The sequence below is a fragment of the Mustela nivalis genome, assembly GCF_964662115.1.
Source record: "Mustela nivalis genome assembly, chromosome: Y".
Classification (NCBI taxonomy): Eukaryota; Metazoa; Chordata; class Mammalia; order Carnivora; family Mustelidae; genus Mustela; species Mustela nivalis.
The window spans coordinates 29,506,789-29,533,268 of NC_139041.1; the positions used below are offsets into that span (position 1 = coordinate 29,506,789).

General features: G+C 39.8%; 1 protein-coding gene across 32 annotated transcripts in view; it reads left to right on the forward strand.

Moving 5' to 3' along the window:
* LOC309856860 (centriole and centriolar satellite protein OFD1-like) overlaps positions 1-26,480 on the forward strand; it is a 52,545-nt gene that overhangs the window by 4,531 nt on the left and 21,534 nt on the right. For 15 of the 32 annotated variants that reach the window (XR_014307373.1, XR_014307374.1, XR_014307375.1 and 12 more), the window contains 9 exons: positions 1,708-1,908; positions 5,013-5,081; positions 5,169-5,196; positions 17,874-17,981; positions 19,744-19,880; positions 20,201-20,374; positions 22,424-22,530; positions 24,084-24,203; positions 26,009-26,082. Coding sequence is in view for 28 of the 32 variants with exons in the window: in XM_082718585.1 (XP_082574711.1) it covers positions 1,708-1,908; positions 5,013-5,081; positions 5,169-5,196; positions 17,874-17,981; positions 19,744-19,880; positions 20,201-20,374; positions 22,424-22,530; positions 24,084-24,203; positions 26,009-26,082 (1,018 nt within the window). In the remaining 4 variants the exon portion in view is untranslated. The remainder of the gene's footprint in view (positions 1-1,707; positions 1,909-5,012; positions 5,082-5,168; positions 5,197-17,873; positions 17,982-19,743; positions 19,881-20,200; positions 20,375-22,423; positions 22,531-24,083; positions 24,204-26,008; positions 26,083-26,480) is intronic. The other 17 variants (XM_082718563.1, XM_082718573.1, XM_082718589.1 and 14 more) reach the window with 3 other exon arrangements.

The following is a 26,480-nucleotide window of genomic DNA, read 5'->3' on the forward strand; positions in this document are numbered from 1 at the left end:
AATTTTTAAAATTCATTGAAATTTTTAATGGCTTAATTAACATTCTATTTGGGTGTTTGCGAAGAATTTCTGGTGAAGTACAAAGTCTGGCATCTATTAAATAGGATTTACCAAGTCTTTCTCCTTGAGTCTCCTCTTAATTTTGGAGAGAGTTGTGTAGAGGTTACCCAAGTTTCTTCTCTTCCACCGCCCCCCCCCATTATTGTACTTACTTCTATTTTAGGAACATTAATTCTGAATGGATTTCCCTCTTTACATTGGCTGCTGGAGAGTCCCCAGCCAGTTGTGGGATTCCTTCCAACAAGTACTGGATGGCTTGCTTTTTGTGTTTGTTAGGCTGGGGATTGCCCTGTAAGGCCCTTTCCTTTTTTTTTTCCTCCTACCCTTACTTTCCTTTCTGCTTCTGTCACTCTTCTAAATCTTTCTCTATTTCAGTATTTATTTGCAAGACACCCTAAGTCATTTTATTAAGCTGAATCTAAATATATTTTTTAGTTCTTACAAATTTAATTAAATCACCTCTGAATTTTACTGGTGGAGAATGCTATGATTTCATTTTATTTCAGTTACTGAATTGTACTATATGAGGTAGGGCATGCATATTCTGTTAAGTGTAAATGTCTTTTTTTTTTTTTTTTTTAACTAGGAGACTTTAAAGATTTTTATTTATTTATTTGACACACAGAGATCACAAGTAGGCAGGGAGAGAGAGGAGGAGGAAGCAGGCTCCCCGTTGAGCAGAGGGGCCAATGTGGGGCTCTATCCCAGGACCCTGAGATCATGACCTGAGCTGAAGGCAGAGGCTTAACCCACTGAGCCACCCAGGCACCCCAACTAGGAGACTTTAGACCTATACTAAGGCCTGTTCTATACTGGTATTTATGTACTGTTTTATTCTTGAGCTAAAGAATAGAAAAAAGTATGATAAGAACTGCATTTGTTTCTTGCTTGTATTCTATTGACATGAATTTATTAGATAGCATTTACTGCTGAACCCCATCAATCTAGGTATGTATTCTTAAGCTCAGCCCAAATGTATGTTTTCAGATGATATGCAAAATAGACTAAAAGAAATACCCAGTAATCTGAGTAATTTGGGGAATTTTGTTAAAACAAGATGAATAATGGTAGTGTTACAACTTTGAGAAAATGACCCACTTTACACTATAATTTTCTGAATTATAAAATGTAAGAAAATTATTATATTTCAGTATCTTGAGATGTAAATACTGTATGCAAAAGTATATCCTAATATGTTTTGGGGTTTACCAATTTCTTTCTTGCATATGTGATTTCCCTTTTGGGAACCCAGTTTTGTTTTCATCAATATGCCCAGTATTTTCATATCCTTTAGTAGTCCACAGAGAGGTGAAAAGGTGCAGAATTGTCTCCTGCACTTGATACCCTGGTGAAAAGCTGCTGAAATGGGCTCCTGGGGAAGTGAAGTTAGAGTGTACATGTGTTCTGGGGAACCACAAGTTAACTTGAAAGTTGGTGAAAATGAGTTTTTTACAGAACTCAGTGAGCTACTTGTGTCACAGGGTTATCTAGGGAATGGTTCCTAGCTTTTGGTCATGGGTTCCAAACCATTTTGGAAATAAGAATGCTAATTCATATAAAGATCTGTGTATCTACAGTGAAATAATCTTGCTGAAATTTTTTCCCTTTTTTCATGTTTTTGTTTTGTTTTGTTTTGTTTTGAGCTAGACACAGCTTCGCAACCAGCTAATTCACGAATTGATGCACCCTGTTTTGAGTAGAAAACTGCAGTCCCCATCCATTTCAGTGGAAGGGAGTTTCCTCTTAGTGGACGCTTCTAACTGTCTAGTGGCAGATCACTTACAAAGATGTGGCTACGAGTATTCACGCTCTGTTTTTTTTCTGGAAAGTGGTTTGGCCAAAGAAAAGGTAAAGTTTTCCTTTTCTGTTTTTGAATTTTCTATTAACAGCTTTTTTTCTGAGCTAACGGGAAGTGCTGTGCCCTAGCGGCATATTCCTTAGTGAGTGAGGTCCATTTTTCGGTCATCTTTGAATTCACATCATATATTCGATCACGTAACAAAGTGGAAGTATTAAACTTGATCGTTACCAATTTCTTGGAATCTCAATTAGTCTTTGTAAAATTATGATGTAAAGAATGACTGTTTTGGAGCTAGAATTGACCTCCCATTCGATGTTATCTACTAAGACTCACAGTTGTCAGTGATGTTGAATCTGTTGTAAGATTGTTACTATACTTGTCACAGTGCGGGTGTTAACTGCATTAGAGATGAGGAGCCACCTCACCTATGGAGAGGTGAGGTACTTTGCTCAAGGTCACATGATTTGTAAATATCAATGCAGAGCCATAAATCTAGATTTCTAAAATGTGTTGTTCTTACTATGTCAAAGTCTTTTCAGATATTTCTGTTCCTTAGAATTACACAAGGGAAATGAGGGGTACAATAGTTTTTAAAAATCTGTGGAATTCTTGGGGCACCTGGGTGGTTCAGTGGGTTAAGCTTCTGCCTTCGGCTCAGGTCATGATCTCAGGGTCCTGGTTTTGAGCCCCACATCAGTCTCTCTGCTCAGCAGGGAGCCTGGTCCCCCCCCCCCCCCCCCCCGCCTACCTCTCTGCCCACTTGTGATCTCTGTCAAATAAATAAAATCTTTAAAGAAATAAAAATAAAAAATCTGTGGAATTCTCAAATACTGAAACACCTATTTTTACCAATTTTCTAGTTGCTTAATGTTTAACAGTAATGGTTGAGAAATCTAGGCACACTTGATTATTTTATTTTATATTTTATTTTTATTTTTATTTTTTTAAAGATTTTATTTATTTGACAGAGAGATCACTGAGACCACTGAGCCAGCCAGGTGCCCCAACACTTGATTATTTTAAAGGCTGATACACCTGACTTTGCTTACTTCTTTTAATAGACTTAATTTTTTAAAGGAGTTGAGATTCAGAGCAAAGTTGAGCAAAGGAAGATACCCTAAATGTTCCCTGCTCCCACACATGCACAGACTTCCCTGCTATCAACATTTTTTATTATATACTTGATTTTTTTCTTTCTTTTTTTTTTTTTTAAAGAGGGAAGGGTTAAGCATCTGCCTTTGGCTCAGGTCACCATCCGAGGGTCCTTGGATTGAGCCCTACATCAGGCTTCCTACTCAGTGGAGAGCCTGCATCTCCCTCTGCCTGTCTCTCTGCCTGCTTGTATTCTCTCTCTGTCAAATAAATAAATAAAATGTTTACCCAAAAAAAATAAATAAATAAAATAAAAGGGAGGTGGGGAGGAGCACAAAGAGGAAAAGAGAGAATCTTAAACAGGCTCCATGCCCATTGTGGAGCCCTCAGCAGTACTCCATCTCCTGACCCTGGGATCATTCACCTGAGCTGAAATCAAGAGGCAGATGCTTAACCAGCTAAGCCATCCAGGTGCCCCCATTATATACATTTTTGTATTATACAAATGTATATTATATGTATTATAATGTATTATAATGTGCATTATACAAATATACATTATACATTACATTTTGAATCTACATTGTCACATTATCTAAAGTCCATGGTCTATTTTTATTTACTTTTTAAAAGTTTTATTCGAGAGTGAGAGCAACAGGGAGTAGGAGGAGGGGTGGAGAAAAGCAGACTCCCTGCTTAGCAGGGAGCCTGACTTGGGTTTGTTCCCAGGCTCCAGAACCATGACATGAGCTGAAGGCAGATGCTTAACTGCCTGAGCCACCCAGACACCCCTTAAGTCCATAGTTTAACTCTTGGTGTTGTTTCTCTATTTTTGTTCTTTCTCTTGTCTATAATTGACTAAAGTTCATATTCCGATGTTTTAAGAAAATAAGAACAATGTTAGTATTTGAAAATTCAAATATGCTGTTTTTATTTAACAACCAAATTTTATTTGTCAACTCATGACCTATGTTCTACTGACTGAGCCAGCCAGGCACCCCTGAGTTTCCAGTTATGCTTTACAATTTTACTTATTGCATGAGTAATAGTCAGTTACACAGTTGTTACAGCAGTAGGTAATCCAGTTCATATACTTAAAGGTTCTACTCTAAAATGCTGTGTTGTTCTATAAAGGAAAACCATTTGAAAACCTATCCATGTTCTCAGGGTAAACCTAGTAAATGATAAATATTGTAGTAAAAATATATATTAAGGATAGCCACCCTAGGGGTGCCTGTGCCTCAGTTGGTATCTGCCTTCAGCTCAGGTCATGATTCTGGAGTCCCAGCATCGGGCTCCCTGCTCAGCGGGGAGTCTGCTTATCCCTCTGCCCTTCACCCTGTTTGCTCTCTCTCTCTCTCTCTCTCTCTCTCTCGAGTAAATAAATAAAATCTTTAAAAAAAAAAAAAAAACAAATAGCCACCCAAAATGTTTAAGACTATTTTAGGTATGCTTTAATTATTCATTCTGGTAATGACAGTAAAAGTTTATTTATATTTTGAAGCGGTAATACTTTAAAAATGTTACTGCAGTTGAAAGACCCTCAAATTCACACATGTTTTCACTGGTTCATCACCTGTTAGATTGTTTGTAATCTGTAAAGCATTAACCATTTAGACATATTAGAACTATTGTCTTCAGTGTGTAATAGTAGGAGGTTAATTATGTGATCAAGAAAAATATTTTAGGGACACCTGGGTGGCTCAGTTGGTTGGACGACTGCCTTTGGCTCAGGTCATGATCCTGGAGTCCCGGGATCGAGTCCCGCATCGGACTCCTAGCTCCATGGGGAGTCTGCTTCTCTCTCTGACCTTCTCCTCGTTCATGCTCTCTCTCAAGTAAATAAATAAAATCTTTAAAAAAAAAAAAAAGAAAAATATTTTATCCTTGTGACTTTAATATGTTATCAATAGTATAAGAAAGTTCTTCAGTTTTATTTTAGCTTGATCATAATATTTTTTTAATTTGGTCTGAACCATTATTCTTAGTCTTCAGAAATGTCCTAGTTTATCATTTAAACACTGATATAAAAATATGTCTAACTTTTCTTTTCCTTAAGGTATTTACTATGCAGGATCTATTGCAACTCATTAAAATCAACCCTGAATCGAGTCTCTACAAATCACTGGTAGGATTGTGTAGTTTTTATAACTTGCTTTGGTCTGTTAATTATAACTGAACAGTTGAATAAAGATAAAATATTTTCTTTCAACAGATTTCAGGATTTGATAAAGAAAACAAAGGTAGGAGCCTTCATCTTTGTAGAATATAGCAACATTTTTGTCATGTACTTTTTCTTGTAAAACTATGAAAGTAATAATATTGAGGGGTATAAGTAGGGAATTTAATATGAATTTGAATTTCCATGCTGTAACAGTACTTACCTTCTTATGTAATATTTTTAAAAGATTTTATTTAAGTAATCTCTACACCCAACGTGGAGCTTGAAATCATGACTCTAAGATCAGGAGTCACACACCCCACTGACTGAGCTAGCCAGGCACCCCATTACCTTACCTTTTAAATAGAATAATTCATCTGTTTTGACAAATGTCAGTCACTTCCCTAAATTCCACTCTTCTTAATTGCTCTTATAGATACCAAAAATCCCCCAAAACTATAGAGTTGATAGAATCCTAGAAATGATGTGAAAGTTGATAGAACCCTAGAAATGATGTGAAATCTGCATTTTGTAAAGATATCCACTGTTGGGAACATTTCCACACACAGAAACTAACGATTTTAAGGCTAGGTGTCTTTAGTCTAGATCTCCCCCTCAAGTACAGTTCGTAGATTCTTAATATTTGCTTAAAGAATGCAGTATTGGGTTGGTATGAGTGTTACATATATACTTTTATTAAGTGTTTATTTGAGCATGATAAATTGCTTTATTCTTGGGCTTGATAATAACCTTCATAGAGTCCGTATCATGCCAGACCATGAGCTAGACTTGAGGATAGACTTTGTGGAATGAAGTTAAGCCGGTAACTTGGATGAAATGCATATTCTTTAAGTCTGTTGTAAATAATCTGTAATAGTACATAGTTACATAGTGGTCCATTTGTGTTGGTGATCTCCAGGATTTTGTCTGTTGCCAATATTGCCACCATCCACAGTAGGGTAGTCACTGAGAACTTAACTTTCAGCAAACATTTGAGTACTTAGTTTCTCTTGGCCATTAGCCTATGATTTAATTGCCTCGTCTCTTGGGAGTAATGTTAGCAGAGGACAAATAAATCAGATCACAGGACATTCTGGAGTGCCTGCAAAGTAGGTCATCCATTCTGAGCTGTGGTATGGCAAGGGATCCCATATTCGGTATTCCAAGATGGGACTGTCTAATGTCAATTTTCTGTAGTGATGGGGGGCACCTGTGTCTCTGCTGTCTGATATGGTCGCTGCTAGCCATGTGTGGCTATTAAATATTTGAAATGTGGCTAGTGTAAGTGAAGAATTGAATCTTAAATTTAAATAGCCACACACAAATAGTTCTTATCCTATTGCACAGGGCATGCAGATCTAAGGATATAGAGCTTATCTGTACCTTAACTTTCCTTTCAGAAGGAAACTTGGGGCCTAAAGGGATATTAGGAAATAATCCACTTACTACAGGTATTTCATATTCTCTTAAAAAAATAGTTTTTCACTTTTATACACTGTCAAAATGCTTCTGGTTCAGAAAGATGTGGTTAAAAGCTCTTCCCGGCTTCCCCCAGCATCCTACTCTAAGTTCTGAAATTCAGAAAAACTGCATAGTAGACATGTCAGGCATCCTCATGGCAAAATTTGGGTAGAACTCTTTGCTAACATTAAAGTGAAATAATTTGAAAAATTTGTGGCTTCCACTTAAGAAATTGAGAACATAGAAAACACGTAGGAAGATACTTTGTGTCTATTGTTTAGGCCCTAGCAGAGACCTGTATATAGTTTTATTTTACTCTGTCCATATTTGAGGGTGCTGGGTTGTTGAATGGCCATAGTACTTCCCCCCTAGATTACACTTAACCATCCTTTCCATTCCCAACTTCTCAGAGATGATAATGCCAAAATAAAAGCTGTGCAGAGAATTAAGATGAGGCAGAAAATTTGAACATTGGCTCTTTATTTTCTGGACTTAAAATCTTTACCTGTAGTGGGTAAAACAATAACTATGTATATCAGCAGGATGGAACAGCGAGCCAGAAATCAGTCTACACAAATACAATCGACCCTTGGACAATACAGGAGTTTGGAGCTCTGACCTCCCCCCACAAGCTGGGCCACTGCACAGTCCCAAATCCACTAGAATTGTTGACTCCTTCAAAACAAATAGCCTGTTGTTGACTGGAACCCTTACTGATAATATAAATTGTCAACACATATTTCGTGTTTTAAATATATGATATACCATACTCTCAAAGTAAGCTAGAGAAAAACATGTCATTAGTAATCAAAGAGAAAATGCGTTGATCTGTATCTATAGATATATAGATATATATATCTATATATAGCAGTATTGATCTATATTGATTGAAAAAAATCCCCATGTAAAGCCCATGTTAAAGATCAACTGTTTAGTCAATTGATTTTTGATAAAGGGTGAAGGAACTTGAAGGGAGGAATGATGTCTCTTCCATACATGGTGCTGGAGCAATTGGACATTCATACACAAAAATGAACCTAGACACAGACCTTATACCTTATGTAAGAATTAAAATAAATGGTAGATCTAATTTTAAGTATCAAACTATTAAATTTATGTCAAAACAATAAAAATGTATGTGACCTTCAGTTTGGTGATGAGATAGAATAGTAAAAGCATATATATGCTAGACTTTATTAAAATCAAAAACATCTGCTCTGAAAGACACAGAGCATGAAAAGACAAGCCCCAGACTGGGAGAGAATATTTGCAAAGGCCACATCTCCTAAAAAAAGACATATCAAAAATATACAAAGAACTCCTAAAGAGACAATACAGTTTAAAAATAGGTAAAGGATCTGAACAGACAAGTCACCAAAGAAGATCTGGAGATGGCAAGTAAGCGTACAAAAAGATGTTCAATGGCACTTTTTATCAGGGCAGTGCAAATTAAAACAACAGAGAGATCGCCCCATGCCCCTGTTAGAATGATGGAAATCCAGACCTTACAACACAAGATGTTGGTGAGGTTGCGGAGCCATAGGAACTCCCATTCATTGTTAGTGTTGCTGCAAAATGCTGTGGGCATTTGGAGAGATTGGTGGTTTCTCACAAAGCTAAACCTAGTCATGCCATACCATCTGACAGTGATGCTGCTAGTTGTTTACCCAACTGGTTGAAAAACTTAGGGCCACATAGATCCCCAGACAGAAATGTTTATAGCAGCTTTATCATAATTGCCAGAAATCAGGAGCAGCCAAATTGTCCTTGAGTAGGTGAATGGGTAAACAAGCTGTGGTACATTCAGACAGTGGAATACTGTTTGACTCAAAGGAATGATTTGTCAATCCATGCCAAAACAAAGGCTGGGGCACCTGGGTGGTGCAGCTGGTTAAGCGTCTGACTCTTGGTTTTGCCTCACGTCATGATGTCAGGGTTCCTGCGTCAGGCTTCTTGCTCAGTGGGGAGCCTGCTTCTCCATCTCCCTCTCCCTGTCCCCTCTGCTTGTGCTAGGGCTATCAAATAAAGTCTTTAAAAGCTGGGAAAAAAACACATGAAACTGTAGAGCTGTTCAGTGGGTTGTTGATTGCCAGGGATTTGGAGGGAAGGGGTATAGGAGGTTGAATAGGTGAAGCATTGGGGATTTTTTAGGGTCCTGAAGGTATTTTGTAGGATACTATAATGGTAGGATATATAGCTCTAGATATTGGTCAAAGCTTGTGGAACTTTATAGTACAAAGGGTGAACCTTAATGTATGCAAATTTAGGAGGCCAGGTGATCCCAGGTTGGACTGCAGAGTGTGACCAAACCAACTAATAACCTCACCAGAGGGGATGGGGAAAAATAAAGAACCTGAGCTTTACCAGCTTTGGAAATGAAGACCGTGAGGCTAAAAGCAAATGAAACTATATAGGCACCATGTTCAGGCTGATACTTATTTCTCATGGAGGTACTGCTTAACAGTTTGGAAGCCATTGCTCATGTGTCCTGGAACTGCACTGTTAACCAGATGGGTAGTAAAGGGTAAGCGCTGAGTTTCTCAGCGTTAAGAGTGCAGCTTCACGGATCGGTAAGGGGAAAAGGCTGGAATGATCCTCGTGGGAATGGATCTTTTGGAGCCCTTGGATAAACTCAAGTTTAGCTTAATATAGATGCAGAGGATATACAGAGGTATTTACAGATATGTGTCTACACAGGTAGACACACTTAGACAAATCTAAGTGTTCCACTAAGATATCCTTGTTCTGGAGGCTGAGAGGGCCTAAAGGCAGTGAGAGGGCCTAGAGAGGCCCAGTAGCCACAAGCATGCCTAGTGCCCTGTTCGGAGCATTATGCTTTGGATTCCAGTACCATTCTGTAATAAGAGGAGCTAAGGCTGCCGGGAGCAATGGCTGATTCTAGGACTGGGTGTACAAGAGTGTACAAGATGAGCCTGGATCTTTTTTACTGCCAGATGAAAGGAAAGGTTTAATTAAAAAAAAAAAAAAAACTGTGAAAGACCTTCCAAAGGCCAAAATTAGAACAAATGAAGCAACAAAATAAAATACTGTATTATATAAAAATGTTACGTAATCACAGAGGAGTTGAAATACAATGTGTAAAATACCATGGGTCCATACCAATGTAAATACTTGAATAAATGAAAGTAGAGAATTCCTTCTTAGAGGGGATATATTTGTCGGGGAGGGGAGGGGGGAAGTGAACTAATTAGGGGCCCTTGAATAGTAATATGGAACTGGGAAAAGGTGGTCATTCTTCACCTAGAACGAGTGAGAGGGAAGAGCACACTTTGGAAGATTGTCTACTGCAGCATCTCAAAGAACATTTCTGCAATATGCCTACCTTTTCTAAAAAGGCAGAGCAGACACCCCTGAGCATATTAGTAGCAGGAAGGTGTGAGGAGAGGACAGGAGCACTGGGAGGAAAAGGTCCGGAGATTAGTGGATGAGCCCAAGAGGAATTGCAAGCAATAGCTATGAAAGAACGGATGTAGGTCACATTAGAGGAAGTGAGAAACTAGATTTTAAAACATCTTCAGAAAAGGGTAAAAACAAAAAGACCTTTAATTTGGCTGATACAGAAGCTAAGTCCTTCCAACTGTTTTTAAGAAACAAAAAACTTCTAAATGTATACTCATGGTTTAAAAAAAAGTGTTTCAAACTATTGAGAAAAATATAAAGGGAAAGAAAAGTGGAAATTACTGCCTGTATTCTATAATCTCCCTTTACTCTGATACATAGAATGAATAGTTTTACCTACCAGATTTTGTTTATGAATGTGAAAGTCTGTGTGATTAAAATACACACATAATCATGAATGGGATCATACTGTTTGGCCATTTGCTGCTTTATTCACTAATACATCTTTGTACATTCAGAGTGATTTTTAAAAAAATATTTTATTTATGTATTCGACAGAAGCCTCTCTTGTATTTTTCCCAATCACTACGCTTTCCCTGTTTCCCAGTCTTCACTGCTATTCTGATATATAACACCGTGGATTGTTAATTCCTGTTTTTACACTTTATATGTGTGGGCTCCTGCCATATGTTTTGAGTATGGCTTCTTTCTTTCAGCGTTATGATGTTGATTCAGACTACTTTAGCATTGGTTTGTTTATATTAATTGCTACGTATTATTTCATTGCCTGAGTATACTGTTATTTTTTTATTCAATTGTTAATGTAGTGGTATATTAGTTTAAGGTGTACAGTGTGGTGATTCAACAATTCTATATATTTCTCAGTACTAATTGTAACAAGTATACTCTTAATCCCCTTTGTTGCACTCATCTTCCCACCACCTCCCCTCTGGCAACCATTATTTCTCTGTATTTGAATCTGTCTCTTTTTCCTTTGTTTTTCCATTTATTTATTAAATTCCATATACAAATGAAGTCATGATAGTTGTTTCTCTGACATTTCACTTAGCATTATACCCTGTAGTTCCATGTTATTGCAAACGACAAGATTTCATTCCTCTTGATGGCTGATTTCGTTGTGTGCGTATCTTCTTTATCCATTCATCTATTGAGGGGCATCTGGGTGTTTCAGTGGGTTAAAATCTCTGTCTTCGGCTCAGGCCCTGATCTCAGGGTCCTGGGATCAAGCACTGCAATAGGTCTCTCTGCTCAGCAGGGAGCCTTCTTCTCCCTCCCCCTCTGCCAGCCTCTCTGCCTACTTTTGATCTCTCTGTCAAATAAATAAATAAACTCTTAAAAAAAAAAAAAAGCCACTTGAGTTGTTTCTGTATCTTGCTTGTTGTAAATGAAGTGCAGTAAACAAAGGGGTGCATAGATCTTTTCAAAGTAGTGCTTTGGGTAAATACCCAGTAGCGGAATTACTGGATCATATGATATGGTGATTCTGTTTCTGATTTTTTGAGAAACCTCCATACTATTTCTCACAGTGGCTGCACCCGTTTGCATTTGCACTAGCAGTGCACTAGGGTTCCCTTTTCTTCACATTCTTGCCAACACTTGTTGTTTCTTGTGCTGTTGCTTTTAGCCATTCGGAGAGATGTGCGGTGAGAGCTCCTTTTGGTTTTGCTTCCATTTCCTTGATGATGAGTGATGGTGAGCATCTTTTCATTTGTCTTTTGGCCATCTGGATGGTTTTGGAAAGATGTGTATTCAGGCCCTCTGCCCATTTATTTATCGGATGGTTCTGTTGTATTGAACTGTTTAAGTCCTTTATAGATTTTGGACTTTTTTTGAGTGTGTCATTTGCAAGAGTTTTCTGCCATTTGGCAGGTTGCCTTTTTGTTTTGTTGATGGTTTCCTTTGTAATGCAAAAGCATTACTGATGTTGTCCCAGTGGTTTAATTTTGCTTTTGTTGCCTTTGCCTGAGGAGACCTGTCTAGAAAAATGTTTGCACAGCCAATGCCAGAGATATTATGGCCTGTGTTCTCTTCTAGGAATTTTATGGTTTCAGGTCTCACATTTAGGACTTTATTCCATTTTGAGCCTATTTTTGTGTGTGGTGCAAGAAAGTGGTCCAGTTTCATTGTTTTGCTTGTAGCTGTCCATTTGTTGAAGAGCTGTACTTTCCCCATGATATATTCTTGTCTCCTTTGTTGTAGTTCACACTTAATTGACCAGATAAGCATGGGTTTATTTCTGAGCTCTCCTTTCGGTTCCATTATCTATGTGTGTGATGTTGTGCCAGTACCATCCTATTTTGATTACTATAGCTTTGTAGTATATCTTGCAATCTGGAATTGTGATACGTCCAGCTTCTTTCTTCTTTCTAAAGGTTGTTTTGACTCTTGGGGATCTTTTGTAGTTCTATACAAATTTTAAGATTATTCTAGTTCTATGAAAAATGCTGTTGGTATTTCAATAGACATAGCATTGAATCCGTAGGTTGTTTTGGTTAGTATGGACCTTTTAACAGTACTGGCTCTTTCAGTTCGTGAGCATGAAATATCTTTCCATTGGTGTCATCTTCAGTTTCTTTCATTTTTTTTTTTTTTTAAAGATTTTATTTATTTATTTGACAGAGAGAAATCACAAGTAGATGGAGAGGCAGGCAGAGAGAGAGAGAGAGGGAAGCAGGCTCCCTGCTGAGCAGAGAGCCCGATGCGGGACTCGATCCCAGGACCCTGAGATCATGACCCGAGCCGAAGGCAGCGGCTTAACCCACTGAGCCACCCAGGCACCCTTCAGTTTCTTTCATCACTATTTTATAGTTTGATAGTATAGGTCTTTCAGCTCCTTTATTAAGTTTATTTCTAGGTATTTACTTCTGGTGCTATTGTAAATGCCATTATTTTAATTAAAAAAAATAAACCTACTTTGTTGAGAGTTTTATCATGAATAGATGTTGTACTTTGTTAAATGCTTTTTCTTCACCAATTGAGAGAGCAAATGGTTTTTATCTTTTCCATTATTAATGTGATGTATCACTTTCATTGATTTGCAGATATTTGTACCACACTTGCATCTGTGGAATAAATCCCACTTGCTCATAGAGAATAATTTTTGTAATGTTGGATTCGATTTTCCAGTATTTTGTTGAGGATTTTTACACCTGTGTTCATCAAAGATATTGGCCTATAGTCTTTTGTAGCTTTTTGTTTGTTTTTTGTTTTGTTTTGGTAGTGTCTTTATCTGATTTTGGTATCAGTAATTCTGGCCTTGTAGAATGAATTTGGAATCTTTCCTTTCCCTCTTTTTTGGAAATAGTTTTATCTTTATTTTTTCAAATATTTTATTTATTTATTTGAAAGAGAGCAAGCATGGGCAGGTGGAGGGGCAGAAGCAGGGAGCACGACACAGGGCTCGATCCCAGAACCCTGGGACCATGACCTGAGCCGAAGGCAAAGGTTTAACCCACTGATTCACCCATGTGCCCCTAGATTTCCTATTTGTGATTCAGTTTTCAAGGTTATATGTGTTTTTAGGAATCGATCCATTTCTTCCTGGTTGTCCAGTTTATGGGCATATAATTTTTTGTAATATTCTCTTTTTAGAATATGTTTTTAAAATATTTTATTTTAGAGAGATTGTACATGCTCAAGTTCAGGGGAGGAACAGTGAGAGAGGGAAGGAATCTCAAACTGACTCCTCACTGAGTTCAGAGCACAACATGGGACTCGATCTCGACCCTAAGATCATGACCTGAGCCAAAGTCAAGAGTTGGATGCTTGGGGCACCTGGATGACTCAGTCGTTAAGCATCTGCCTTCAGCTTGGGTCATGATCCCAGTGTCCTGGGATTGAGCCCCACGACAGGACCAGCTCCCTCCTCAGCAGGAAGCCTGTTTTTCCCTCTCCCATGCCCCCTGCTTGTGTTCTCTCTCTCCCTGTGTCTCTCTCTGTTAAAAAAAAAAAAAAAAAGAGTTGGATGCTTAACTGACTGAGCTACTCAGGTGCCCAGATATTCTCTTCATAATCTTTTCTATTTCTGTGGTGTTTGTTGTTATTGCTGCTCTTTCATTTCTGATTTTATTTGAGTCTTTTTTTTTTTTTTTTTTTTTTTAATGAGTCCAGTTAAAGGTCTGTCATTTAATCTTTTCAAAGAACCAGCTCCTGGTTTCATTGATGTGTTCCATTGATTTTATTTAATCTTTATTTCATTTATTTCTGCTACAATCTTATTATTTCTTTCCTCCTACTAGCTTTGGGCCTTGTTCTTTCTCTAGCTCTTTTAGGTGTTAGGGTTACATTATTTGAGATTTTCCTTGCTTTGTGGTATAAGCCTGCATTGTTAAATTGTCAGAATATTCTGTCTTTATTAGCTTTTGCAGCAGCCCAAAGATTTTGGACCATTGTGTTCTCATTTTCCATTGTCTCCATGTATTTTTTTATTTGATCTTTGATTTCATGGTTGACTGGATGAAGTTCTAGAACATAGGTGAGGTCGGTGGGGTGAAATCTGGAGGCTATGACCAAGAAAGAATTCTTGAGAAATCTCTGGTGCAAAATGGTGATTTATTAAAGCACAGGGACAGGACCGTGGGCCGAAAGAGCTGCTGCCCTGCTATCTTGAGGAGTGGCTGATTATATACACAGGAGTTAGAAAGGTGAGGACAAAGGGGTTGTTCAGAAGGGCTATCGGGTAAAGAAGACTGTCAGGATATCGGAGGCCTGGTTATTATCAAGCCACAGCCATTTTTCCCTCTAATGAGGCACTAACATGAACACAGTTGGGAGTTTCCTGGTGGAATGTCAAATTCCTCCTATCAAACATCCTTGTTAGTGAGTTTTAGGTTTACAAGAAATTTAACTTTATTTACAATTCCTTCTGCCTCAGCCTCCTTCAGTTTTTATGGAGGGGAGGGTGACATTGGGCTTGAAGAACTGAGTTATTTGTCTCTGGAAATTGGGCTATTGATAAGAGAGCTTTTTTGTTGTAAATTAGTAGGACATTTCTAAGACTCCTGTCTTGCAGGATTGTGATCTCTGCAAGTTAACTATTTGTTTTTCCTTTAGGGCAGCCAGGGGTGCCTGAGAAATGTCACACATATTACGGAGGAGAGCAGCGGGTGGAGAAGGGGTGCAAGGTGCCAGCTTTTGCTTTGTTCTCAGCCAGCCTTCTGCCCCTTCATCAGACCCATTCATTGTTCAGTAGCCTCCATGTAGTTGTGTTCTTTCCAGATATTTTTCTTTCTCTTTTTTAAAGATTATTTATTTATTTATTTAACAGAGCGAGAGTGAGAGCGAGAGAGAGATCACAATTAAGCAATGAGGCAGGCAGGCAGAGAGGGAAGCAGGCTCCCCACTGAGCAGGGAGCCCAACGTGGGGCTCAATCTCAAGACGCTGGGATCATGACCTGAGCTGAAGGCAGAGGCTCTAACCCACTGAGCCACCCAGGCGCCCCCAGATTTTTTTATTGTGGTTGATTGCTAGTTGTGTGCTGTTGTGGTTGGAAGAGATGTATGGGATGTCTTCAATCTTGTTGAATTTGAGACTTGTTTTGTGGCCTAATGTGTGCTCCATTTTGGAGTATATTTACTGTACACTTGAAAAGAATGTATGCTCTTTTAAGATGGAGCCTTTCGAATGTATCTGTTAGCCCCATCTGATCCAGCATTTCCTTCAATGCCACTGTTTCCTTATTGATTTTCTGTCTCGATGATCTGTTTATTAACATAAGCGGGGTCTGTGTTAAACTCCCTTACTATTATTGTATCACTATTAATTACTTCCTTTATGTTTGTTGTTAGCTGTTTTATATATTTGGCTGCTACTGTTTTGGGTGCAAAGGTATTTTCATTGTTCTTTTTTTTTTTTTTTTAATGATTTTACTTTTAAATAATCTCTACACCCTGTGTGGAACTCGAACTCACAACCCAGAGATCAAGAGTTGCATGCTCCAACGACTGAGACAGCGGGGTGCCCCACAATTGTTGTGTCTTCTTATTGGATTGTTCCCTTTATGATTATATGGTGTCCTCCCTTATCTTTTCTTATGGTCTCCGTTTTAAAGTCTATTTTGTTCAATATACATACCGCTCCCACAGCTTTCATGTCCATTTGCATGATAACGTTTCTTCATCCCTTCACTTTCAATCTACATGTATGTTTAGGTCTGAAGTGATTCTCCTATGGGCAGCATATAAATGGGTCTTGCTATTTTTTTTTTTTTTTTTAGATCTATTTATTTAGAGCAAGAGAGAGCCACATGGGGTGAGGACAGAGGGAGAGAATCTTCAAGCAGACTTCCTGTTGAGCAAGGAGCCTGGTGCAGGCCTGATTCCACAACCCATGAAATCATGATCTGAGCCAAAACCAAGAGTCTGACACTTAACCAGCTGAGCCACTCAGATGCCCCATAGATGGGTCTGCCTTTTTTGTTCGTTCAGTAACCCTATGTGATTGGAGCAGATAGTGCACTTGCACTGAAAGTAATTATTGATAGGTACATACTTACTGCAATTTTGTTACCTGCTGTATGTTTGTTCTTTGTTTGCTATGCTGAGTCTTTAATGGTGGACCCTGTTTCCTTTTGCCCTTCAGCTCTCCCAGAGCTAAGCCTGCTGATCATTAGGATACCTGGAGGGAAGCCCTGCTGATTATAAAGATAGGCTAAGCTAAGCACCACTGGTTTTTAAAGTCAAATGATATAGGGACTCATTTCTCCAGTGCAGGTCCCCCCTGTCTGGGATGCCTGGTGCAGCTGGAGTCTGCTCTGCTCCCTTCTCTGTGCTTGTGGTGTCCCTCCTATTGGTGGTTAGTTTGGCTCCCAACTCTGTCTCTGCCCCTTCTCCTGTTTTGAGTGTGGCCTCATCTCTTTGATTAACTGTGTGATGTCTGTTCTGCCAGTCTTTGGGTTTGTTTTCTGGGTTAGTTGCTCTGCTGTGGTTGTTACCTAGGTATGTCCATGGGAGGAGGTGAGCTTCCAATCTTCTTACTTTGCCATCTTCCCAGAAGTCCTATATGCCTGTGTACTGTGGGGTTTTTTTTTTTTTAAGTTTTTATTTATTTGGTAGAGATCACAAGTAGGCAGAGAGGCAGGCAGAGAGAGAAGAGGAAGCAGGCTCCCTGCTGAGCAGAGAGCCCGATGCAGGGTTGGATCCGAGGACCTTGGGATCATGACCTGAGCCGAAGGCAGAGGCTTCAACCCGCTGAGCCACCCAGGTGCATCTATGCCTGTGTTTTTAATCTTAGCAATCTTACTGGGAAAATACAGTCACTCTCTCATAATATTTTGCATTTATTTATAATTTTGTTCACGTTTGACAGTTAAACATTTTTTTGTGTGTAAACTTTGTTCATGTCTTATTCCATTTTTCCATTTGTTCTTACTGGATGTAAGAGCCGTTTGATAGTATGAAAACTAGTCCTCTGTTTCCATATTATTACCGTAGGTTTTCTTCCAGTGTATCACTTGTCTTTTGACTTCATTTCATGTCGTATAGATTTCTGATTTTTATGTTGTTAGGCTGATATTTATCGTTATTGCTTCTCGGTTTTTTGCCATGTTTGCAAAGGCCTTTCCTGAGAAATTATTCTTAAAAGATATAGAATGGAGAAAAGGAGAATGTTGGGTGTGTTTGTTTGTTTTGTTTTTTCTCAAAGATTTTTATTTATTTGACAGAGATCACAAGTAGGCAGAGAGACAGGCAGCGAGAGGGGAGGGGAAGCAGGCTCCCTGCTGAGGAGATGCAGGGCTCCATCCCAGGACCTAGAATCATGACCTGAGCTGAAGGCAGAGGCTTTAACCCACTGAGCCACTCAGGTACCCCGAAAAGGATAATGCTTTAAAACCAAGATTATATAAACAGTGACTGGGAAATGGTTAAATGAAAGAAATCGGTGCCATGAAACTATATTACACGCTTTGTGTCTTTTAGGTTTTCTCATGCAGTTTTTAAGAACATTGGCAGAATATCATCAGTCCAAAAAGAGCTGTAATATGGAAACGCAGACAAATTCAGGATTTCCTAGCAAAGACTCTCTTGGTAACTGTAGCCTTCTTTCAGAATTTTAATTGTTCTGTTTTCTCTTCAAATGACGGTGACTTGATTTACTGTATTATGAGCTTGTTCCTTGACTGGGACTGGGAGGGATGCAACCTGTAGGTGGTGGCGGGGGGCTCTTTTCCTCTGGCATCACTGTGGGAAGGGTCCTTAACTTCTCTCCAGTACTGCTCCTTCCTCTTGCGACTGCTAAGGCTATACCTTCCACGTGTCAGGGGAATCCAAAGGCCCACGTTCTTCCTTGTGTGTTGCATTTAACCTCTCTTAAATGGCAGGTTCTTCCCTTTGTCTCATCTAACTTAATTGTATAGCCACTACCTGAGAAAATCTTAGACAACTTGCACTGTAGAAAACTAGAGAAGTTAGTGGTGTATCACTTCAGTTTATAGTTGAGGAAATGGGGGTCCACAGAGGAAGAGCATCTTGGAAGCAAGTCTGGGCAGAACTAATATATGAGTCCAGGTTTTCTGAAATTATGTGATTAATCGTTTTCTTGGCCCTTCCCGAGTCTTAAGGAGTAATGGTGCTTTTAACCTGTAAGAAGATAAGCCTATAATCTGAAAAGGTTACACTGTATAACGAGGCCTTTATTTTGGCATAGGTTTTATTCCATTGGGAACATGGTATGTGCTTATTCTAGAGCAGTGCTGTCCAATAATATGAACCACATGTATAATTTTTAATTGCTTGTAGCCATAGTAAAAAAAAGAAGAGCTGCAAAACAAAAAACCCACAGGTGACTTTGTTTTAATATATTTTATTTAACTCAATATGAACAAACTATTACAATATGTAATCAATATAAAAAAAAGAATGAGATTAGTTTAGATAAAATTTCTTATGTTCAGTCCTTAAAATCTGGTGTGTCTTTTACACTTAGAGCACATGTCAGTTCAGATGGTCACATTTTGTCTACTCAGTGGCCTCATGTACCTAGAGAGTTCTGTATTGAATAGTAACAGTTACAGAGCATTTGGAAAATACAGAAAGGACAATGGAAAGTATGTCTAAAATTCTCTAAAGAGACAGACATTGCTGGTACCTTTGCCAGCCTTTTACCCTGTGTATCTTCTTTGGTGGGTGTTGGTGGTGGTCCTCTAGGTTGAGGTTTGCATGCCGCGTGGCTCACGCTGATCTGCAGTTGGTTTGAGGGCTCTAGGTACTGGAGATGGCAGGAGACTGCGGGACAGCCCGTGGGCCTGGTCTTAGTCCCTGTTAGGCCATCACGTAGTTGCTTGGTCCTCTAGGACTCACTCAAACCGTAGGGGGGCACTTTCCTTTCTTGGAAAGCAGAGGAGTTGAAGTACATGATCTTTGGTTATTTTAAGGTCAGTGTTTTGAACCTGTGAGTCACACCTTTAACCAAAGTCCACTGAAAGTGCTCTCTGCCATGGCACTTAGGGACTGGAGAGAAGCCAATCTTTTCTGGCTTATTCTGTATGCTTTGCTTCCTTTGCCCCTGACATTTGAGGATGAAAAATTTCCAACACATAGAAAGGTGGAAACAGGTGCATGCTAAACACTCGTGTACTTGATTCTCCCAGTAAATTTGTGTGATACTTGCTCAAGCCCTTGTCTGTTCCATCTGTTAATCTGTCTTAATTTTTTGATGTTTCAGAGTCAGTGGCAGAGATCCGTACACTTCCCCCTAAGTATACTCTTCACTTTTGAACAGAGCTCTAGCCTCGTGCTCACCTGACTGCATCTCTCTATCCTAACTTCCCGTGTTGTTGTTTTTTAATAGTGAAAAAGCTTCAGCTCATTGATGATCAGTTTGCTGATGCTTACCCTCGGTATCCCAAGTTAGAATCTTTAGAACTAAAGTTAAATGCATTTAAGAGAGAAGTAGAACAGCAGCTTCGGGAAGAAATGTGTCAAAAGGTAAGTTGTATCTTGTTGCTGTTTGCAAGGATGATACTGGTGCTTATCTTTTAATGTCTTAGTCTTAGGTATAAGGGAAAAAATGTGGTGTCTTTATTAATGAATGTGATAAACCATTGCACATAGGATTCTTTCTAATTAATGGCATTTTTTGGTGCTTTTTGGATGAACACTACAGGTATAGTGGATCAGAGGAAACTAAAGATGAGTTAAATTAAATGTATTAAGTGCAGCATTCATGTTAACTCTAACCATCAAAAGAGAAGTTATTTCTTTAGTATAGTTATTGGTATTTACAGTTATTTGTCATCACTTGGCAGTTAAAGTATTTTAAAGATACGGAAATAGCAAAAGTTAAAATGGAAGAGAAAAGAAAGGCTGAGAGGGAATTAGCTGAGTTTCGGAACGAACTGGAGCGAGCTTGTCAAGCAAAATCTGAAGTCCTCATTTCTCAGGAAAAGATGGCCCTTGAGAGAATTCAAAAGCATCAAGAGGTAACATTTTAAAATTATTTACTAGGTGTCTGTTTCCTGCAGCTCTTAGTAGAGGGGCTCAAGGTCCAAGACTGGGATGGGACAATTGGCCAGACAGGACAGAGCCCTACGAGAGTGCTAGGGATTGGGCTCTAGAGCACAAGTAGAAGGATCGGCCTATAAGCGATAAGCAGAATTCATTCCTCCGAAATTGCTGGAAGGAAATTGCTTCATTCCTCCGAAATTGCTGTGAGTGCGAACATCCATGTGGGGATTATGAGAAACTCGCACTGAATAATCTCCATCCTCTTGGGCAGATTTGAGGTTTGGGGGACAGCTTCCAGAAGAGGATCAGCAGTTGTGGAACAGCTGTGTGGGGGGAGAGGCAGAACAATGCCCCAAAGCAGACAGGACGGCCAGTGCCATGTTGAGGTCCCACCTGAGATGAGCAGCCTGCCCCTCATGTCGACCAAACCAGGCGTTTGTAGGCTATTGTTTTGTTCCATTTCTTGGTAGGCCTTGTAAGATCAGCGAGGGTAGAAGGAGGCACTTGTGGAGTGGAGCTTTATAGAGCTGAAGTGACTTGGCTTGACAAAGACAGCCTGTTTAATTGAAGACTTTGGGTTTCACTGGGGTGGTGAATGGAGCCAATAGGGAAGATGGGGGGGCTGCTAACCCAGGGAAGAAGGGAAGGCCATGTGGCAGTGTCTGAGACCTCAAGGACTAGGTCTGGGGCTACCGACCAGGAGGACGGATAAGTGTGGGCCAAGAGGTTAGGGTTTTAGGCCGACTGGCCACAACATGCTGTGTGCTGCCATTGGGTCAAAGCACAGGGTCCCCAGAGTAGTGGAATCCAGGCCTGCAGAAGTCAGCCAGGTGGCTGTTTGATCTTCTCTCACGGGAAGTGATGGGACAGGAGGTGGAAAGGTTGTGGTGTGGCAGGAGTCATGGGTCCATTCTTGTAAGTAGATCCAGTTCCTTTCCTGGGGGGCTGTCTTCCATCTGCCTGGATTGGGACCACTGTTTCCCATGTTCGACTGCAACTGCTACTGTTTGGAGTTCTTGATCAGGGCTTCACAGTTACACCCAGTCATTTCATGCTGACTGCACCCCTGTATGATTTTATTTACTGTTTCTGGTGATTGGGCTCCTCCAAAAATAAATGTGGGCAGCACCATCTTTGGATTATGTTTAGAAAAATAATGGCATCCTTATTTACTCATTCAGCCTAGTCAGTTACCAGACCAGAATGTTCATTTAGTTAACTGATGCTCTGAGGGCTCTGGACAGGAGGGCCCTCCTCACGCACAGCATTGTGTCATTCCACCACCTGGAATGCCCTTCTTCTCCTGTGTCTGGAAATGCTCTTGGCCTTCAAAATCCAGCTTGAATATTACCTGCTTGTGATGCCTTCCCTGGTCTACTGACCTATTCGGCTGCCTCTCTGGCCAGTCTTTCTGTAGTTCGATTATAACATCCTCAACGTCATCGCCTGATTATTTCTCTCTCCCTGACTAAACCGTGAATTTTGGAAAGGTGAGACCTGTATCCCTGCCTCTTTCTCTGGCCAGCTCCAAGAGTGCTGTTTGACATAGGCTAGGTATTCTGTGAAGCCTTTGGCTCAGTGAACGCACAAATGGAAGTGAGGCCCATTCCTTCAGCTTGCTACTGCTGAGTCAGAATGACTTAGGAATGGAAACTATCTGACAGGAAGAGAACCAGGAGCATTCTAGTCTTCTGGAACTTTACTGCTAAATACACATTTTGTCATTTCTTTCCTTGCTGAAGCACTTACCGAATTTTAAGGGTCTGAGAGATAGTATGTAGAATAAATAGATGAGGGATGTTAGGAATACAGGCTAATGGAGTTTCACAGTCATTGAAGGAGGGAACACATGTTTGCGTGAGGAATTAGGCAAAAGTGTACCTCCAGTAGGAACCTATTGAAAAGGAAATTGTGACACTAAATGTCTGGAATTTGTTCTCCGGGACTTAGGAAGCAGGATGTTAGTTCAGATCTGTTTTATTTCCTTTAGCTTGCTTACTGAAAATTAATGCTTTCTTACACAGATGGAAACCAGAGAAATTTATGCTCAGAGGCAGCTTCTACTAAAAGATATAGATTTGCTAAGAGGCAGAGAAGCGGAGCTGAAGCAACGAATGGAAGCTTTTGAATTGTGAGTAACGGGGCATTTGTTTTGCATATTCAGAATGAAGAGATTTTTAAAGAACTAAATAGGTGTCTTAATAGTCTGATGCTAATTGCCAAGTGGAGTTTTTGGATGTAAGAGTGACAACACCTGATTTTAAAAGGCACAAGGAAACAAAGACTAGGGTTTCATTGATGAAATATTAGACATTGGGGGAAAGCAGAATGAGGCACCATCATCGGGATACAGTAAGACCAGACCCTTAATTTGAAGAACGTAATGATGCTTTGACAAATCCCACGTTTCTCACTTACGGGCCGTCATTCAGCTCTCAGAGTTGCACGCACACATAGCAGCTGAACTCCAGACACCCAGACCTTCCACCTTTACCTGCTCTGCTGCCAAAAAAAAAAAATATATATATATATATATATATATATATATATATATATATATATATATATATATGGTAGTGCGAAGTCTTGAGTTGTCCTGGGTAAAACTGTTTCTCCTGGTGTCGTGTTACTTTTCTAAGTGCTCATGGATGTATCAGCCTTCAGATCCTACTAATACCAAGCTCACTAGTCTGTAGTTGGTGGAATAAGCTCTCTTTCCCATTTGGGATCTTGACATTTATAGATACTCCAGGAGTCCGATTTTATTTAAGTTTGTTTCCATCTTCTTTAATGTTTTTTCGTTCTCATAGACTCTGTTCATTTGATTTCTTCTCCCTGCCTTTCTTACTCTACTTTTCGTGGTACGGAAGTGGCACATGGATAATGAGAGAGAAAAGTAAAGGGACAAAATGTGTGCAGATTATTGGTTACATAATCACGATTATATTATCATTTCCTTACTTCCACCTTCCTGACTCCTCCCGTCTAAGCATATTAAACTAAAGAGGATTTAATGCACCTTTGCCCTCCAAATTAGCCAGCATAGGGAAGTCTAACACAAAGGATTTATCCTTTGCTTGTAACAGGCGGTGTTCATAGGTCTCACTGTGGCTTGGTTTTAAGTACCTGTGAATTCCTGGCTCCAGAGTTGATGTTTTGTGGGTGATGGGGGCGGGGGGTGTCTCACCATGAGAAGCACTCCATTCTCCAGATTTGGAGTTTCTGAAGCACCCATCTATAGTTTCCTCTTTCTTTTGGCACTCTTTTCAACATTCAGTTGATGGATTATTAAATGCCAAAAATGAATCTTCTATCTTATAATTCTTATGGGCTCATCAATTTAGTCTCACAGTTAGAAATAATATTCTAGAAGAAATAAGCATTTAAGTACACTAGAGTTTGGGTTTTGTGACTAAAAACATCACTCTTTCATCCCTAAATTGATGATGGCCATCGATTTGCTGGAACCTCTTTTTGAGTGTGGTTAGAGACCACTTCGATCTTAGTACATTCACACTCCCCATTGCCAGGAGCCAATCGATAATTCCGTCTGGTAGTTGATGAACTAAGTTAGTTCATTAAGTAGATGGAGGAACTAAAACACAGGTGATTTTTTTTTCCTAAATTTATTACTTCAGATATTGTGGTTTTCTTATTTGCTTTCTCTGTTTTTGCTAATTTCAGGGTTCAGAGGCTGGAAGAGGAAAAAAATAAAGGCATAGCTGACACACTTAGGAAGAAGGAGCTGGATATAAAGGGCATTGAGGAGAGCTATGACCAGAAGCTCAAGAATGAACTTCTCAAGTAATTGCTGGGCACTGCTAAAGGAATCCTGTGTTCCATTAAGTTGCTAGAAACATAGCAACACTGATGAAATAGATAAGATGGACAGATTATGGCAACATTTGGGCTTTAAAAAAAATACACGTTTTCATTGCTAGTCACGCCTTTCCCATGAATGTTTAAGATGGGTTTTTGAAAGGTACAGAGAATGGCATCCTCTGCTCATTCTTACTCATAGCTTCTCTGACACTGACTGAAGGCTTATGCTTTGCTTCAGTTTTTAGGACACATTAGGATTTGCTCGGTTTTCACAGCTGAGCAGCTGCATAGTCAAAAGTATGATCACTTTCTGTTCTCGCCTCATGATGGCATGAAGATGGGGATAGGCCACGATTTCTCCTGTGGCCTTCTTCCTGGTTACAGCGTTTGTCACTGAACGTGTGCCTGGTATTCCTTCAAGGTTCTGCCAAGTCCGAATCCAGAAAAAGGGTTAGCTCTGTGAAGTAAAGCACAGCATGGAAGAGAAGAAGATGGAGAGGTGTAGTCCCTGGGGCTTTCCTGTAGCCTGTGTTCTGTGTCTTTGTGCAAAGACATTAAGCCCATATGGTGTCTTTCCCAACCGTGTGGCACAGCAGCTGGAGCACACTGAGTGCTCTCTTAGTACTGACTAAGTGTGTGTGGACTGAAGCGATGGCTCCAGTCAGCTCCTCTGGTCTTAGTCCTTGGCCTCTTTAGCATTTTTGAGAGAGAGAGAGAATGAGAGAGGTAGGGAACAAGCAGGGAGGAGGGTTAGAGAGAGTGGGAGAAGCAGACTCATGGCTGAGCAGGGAGCCCAATGTCAGACTCCATCCCAGGACCTGAGATCATGACCTAAGCTTCAGGCAGACGCTTAGCTGACTGAACTACATAGGTGCCGCACTGGCCTCACCTTATTGCCTTGCCCATAACTTGTCATGGGTATTCCACTCTGGAGTACCCACAAAGGTCTCTGGAGGTTATTCTTTAAAAGAATTCTGTTAAAAAAGAGAAGTAGCACCTTTTCATTGTATCAGTTTTGAAATGATGAGTCTCATCTATGTATTACGTCTGCTCCTCTAACATACCAGCGAACACTGAAGTACATCTAGTTGTTACACATATTTTTCTTCCCTTATTCCTCACAGCTTTGCCCAGCCATGGATAGAATGAACTGTTTGGTATCACTTGGGCTTTGGGTGTCCTCAGATGACTTTCGTAGGTGTTGAAGTTGGGAAAATATCACAGGGTTGCTTCTCCTTCCTTTCTCTGGCCTCTGAACCAGAAAGTCAGCTGGTAACGGCTGGTGGAGGTGGCTGAAGCCTCATGAGCTGTGCCTTGGGTATTGCTAATTCGGGTCTAATGCTCTTGGCAGTTGGCTTTCAATACTGTGCTCCACCTTGAAGGGCAAAAGTGCGTATCTTAGAGGGGAGAAAGGAAGGTGAATTGGATGGCAAGTGACTGACTTGGTTATCATTTGGGATCTAGAGTGTCACAAACACTGTAAGTTGACCTTAATTTACTACCTCGTGTCAGGTGAGACCAACTGAAGAATAATTGCTCTCAGTAACCTCACAATAAGATCAGGACCCCTGATTTTTGTGTGACTGAGTTTTGGGACCCGATTAACAGAATCACAGCCATGTTTTATGGACCTTCTATGTTCAGATCCCTGGCTTTTGTCTTGAGAGAGCCTGAGGTTTACCTGTTGTCACCTTGGGGTCCTTGATGCCGTAAATAAGCTCACATGTTGACGTCAGTCTGTCCAGGAAAGTGACCAGGAGCTCATTTTTGGTTCTTCTGATTGGCAGGTATCAACTTGAACTAAAGGATGACTATATAACCAGAACTAACAGGCTGACTGAAGAGGAAGGGAAGAATAAAGGTAACTCTGGGGGCAAGCTGTATTTTTCAGCACTGATATAGGCTGTTAGCTTTCCTAGTTGGGCCTTTTCTGTATCCTAAAAAAGACAGAGCTAATACATCGTTGTTACTACAGAAGTTAAATGTTTTTTGTTATCTTAGTTTTACAAAATTGAAAAAAAAATACTGTCTTACTACATTTTTGTGAACCTTAGTGTTTAACCTTTCGTATATTCACAGAGGTCAGTGATTTATTAGCAGTATTTTAGCCAACTTGATTTCAACGTATTTTGGTAAATGTGATTGTCAAGAAGGTGGCAGCCGCTTACTGACATCCCTTAAATACCACTTTTAACCATGAAAGAGACTTCATTTCTTCCTAAGGAAAATTTTGACTGCTCTGTCCCTGTGACCTAGTTT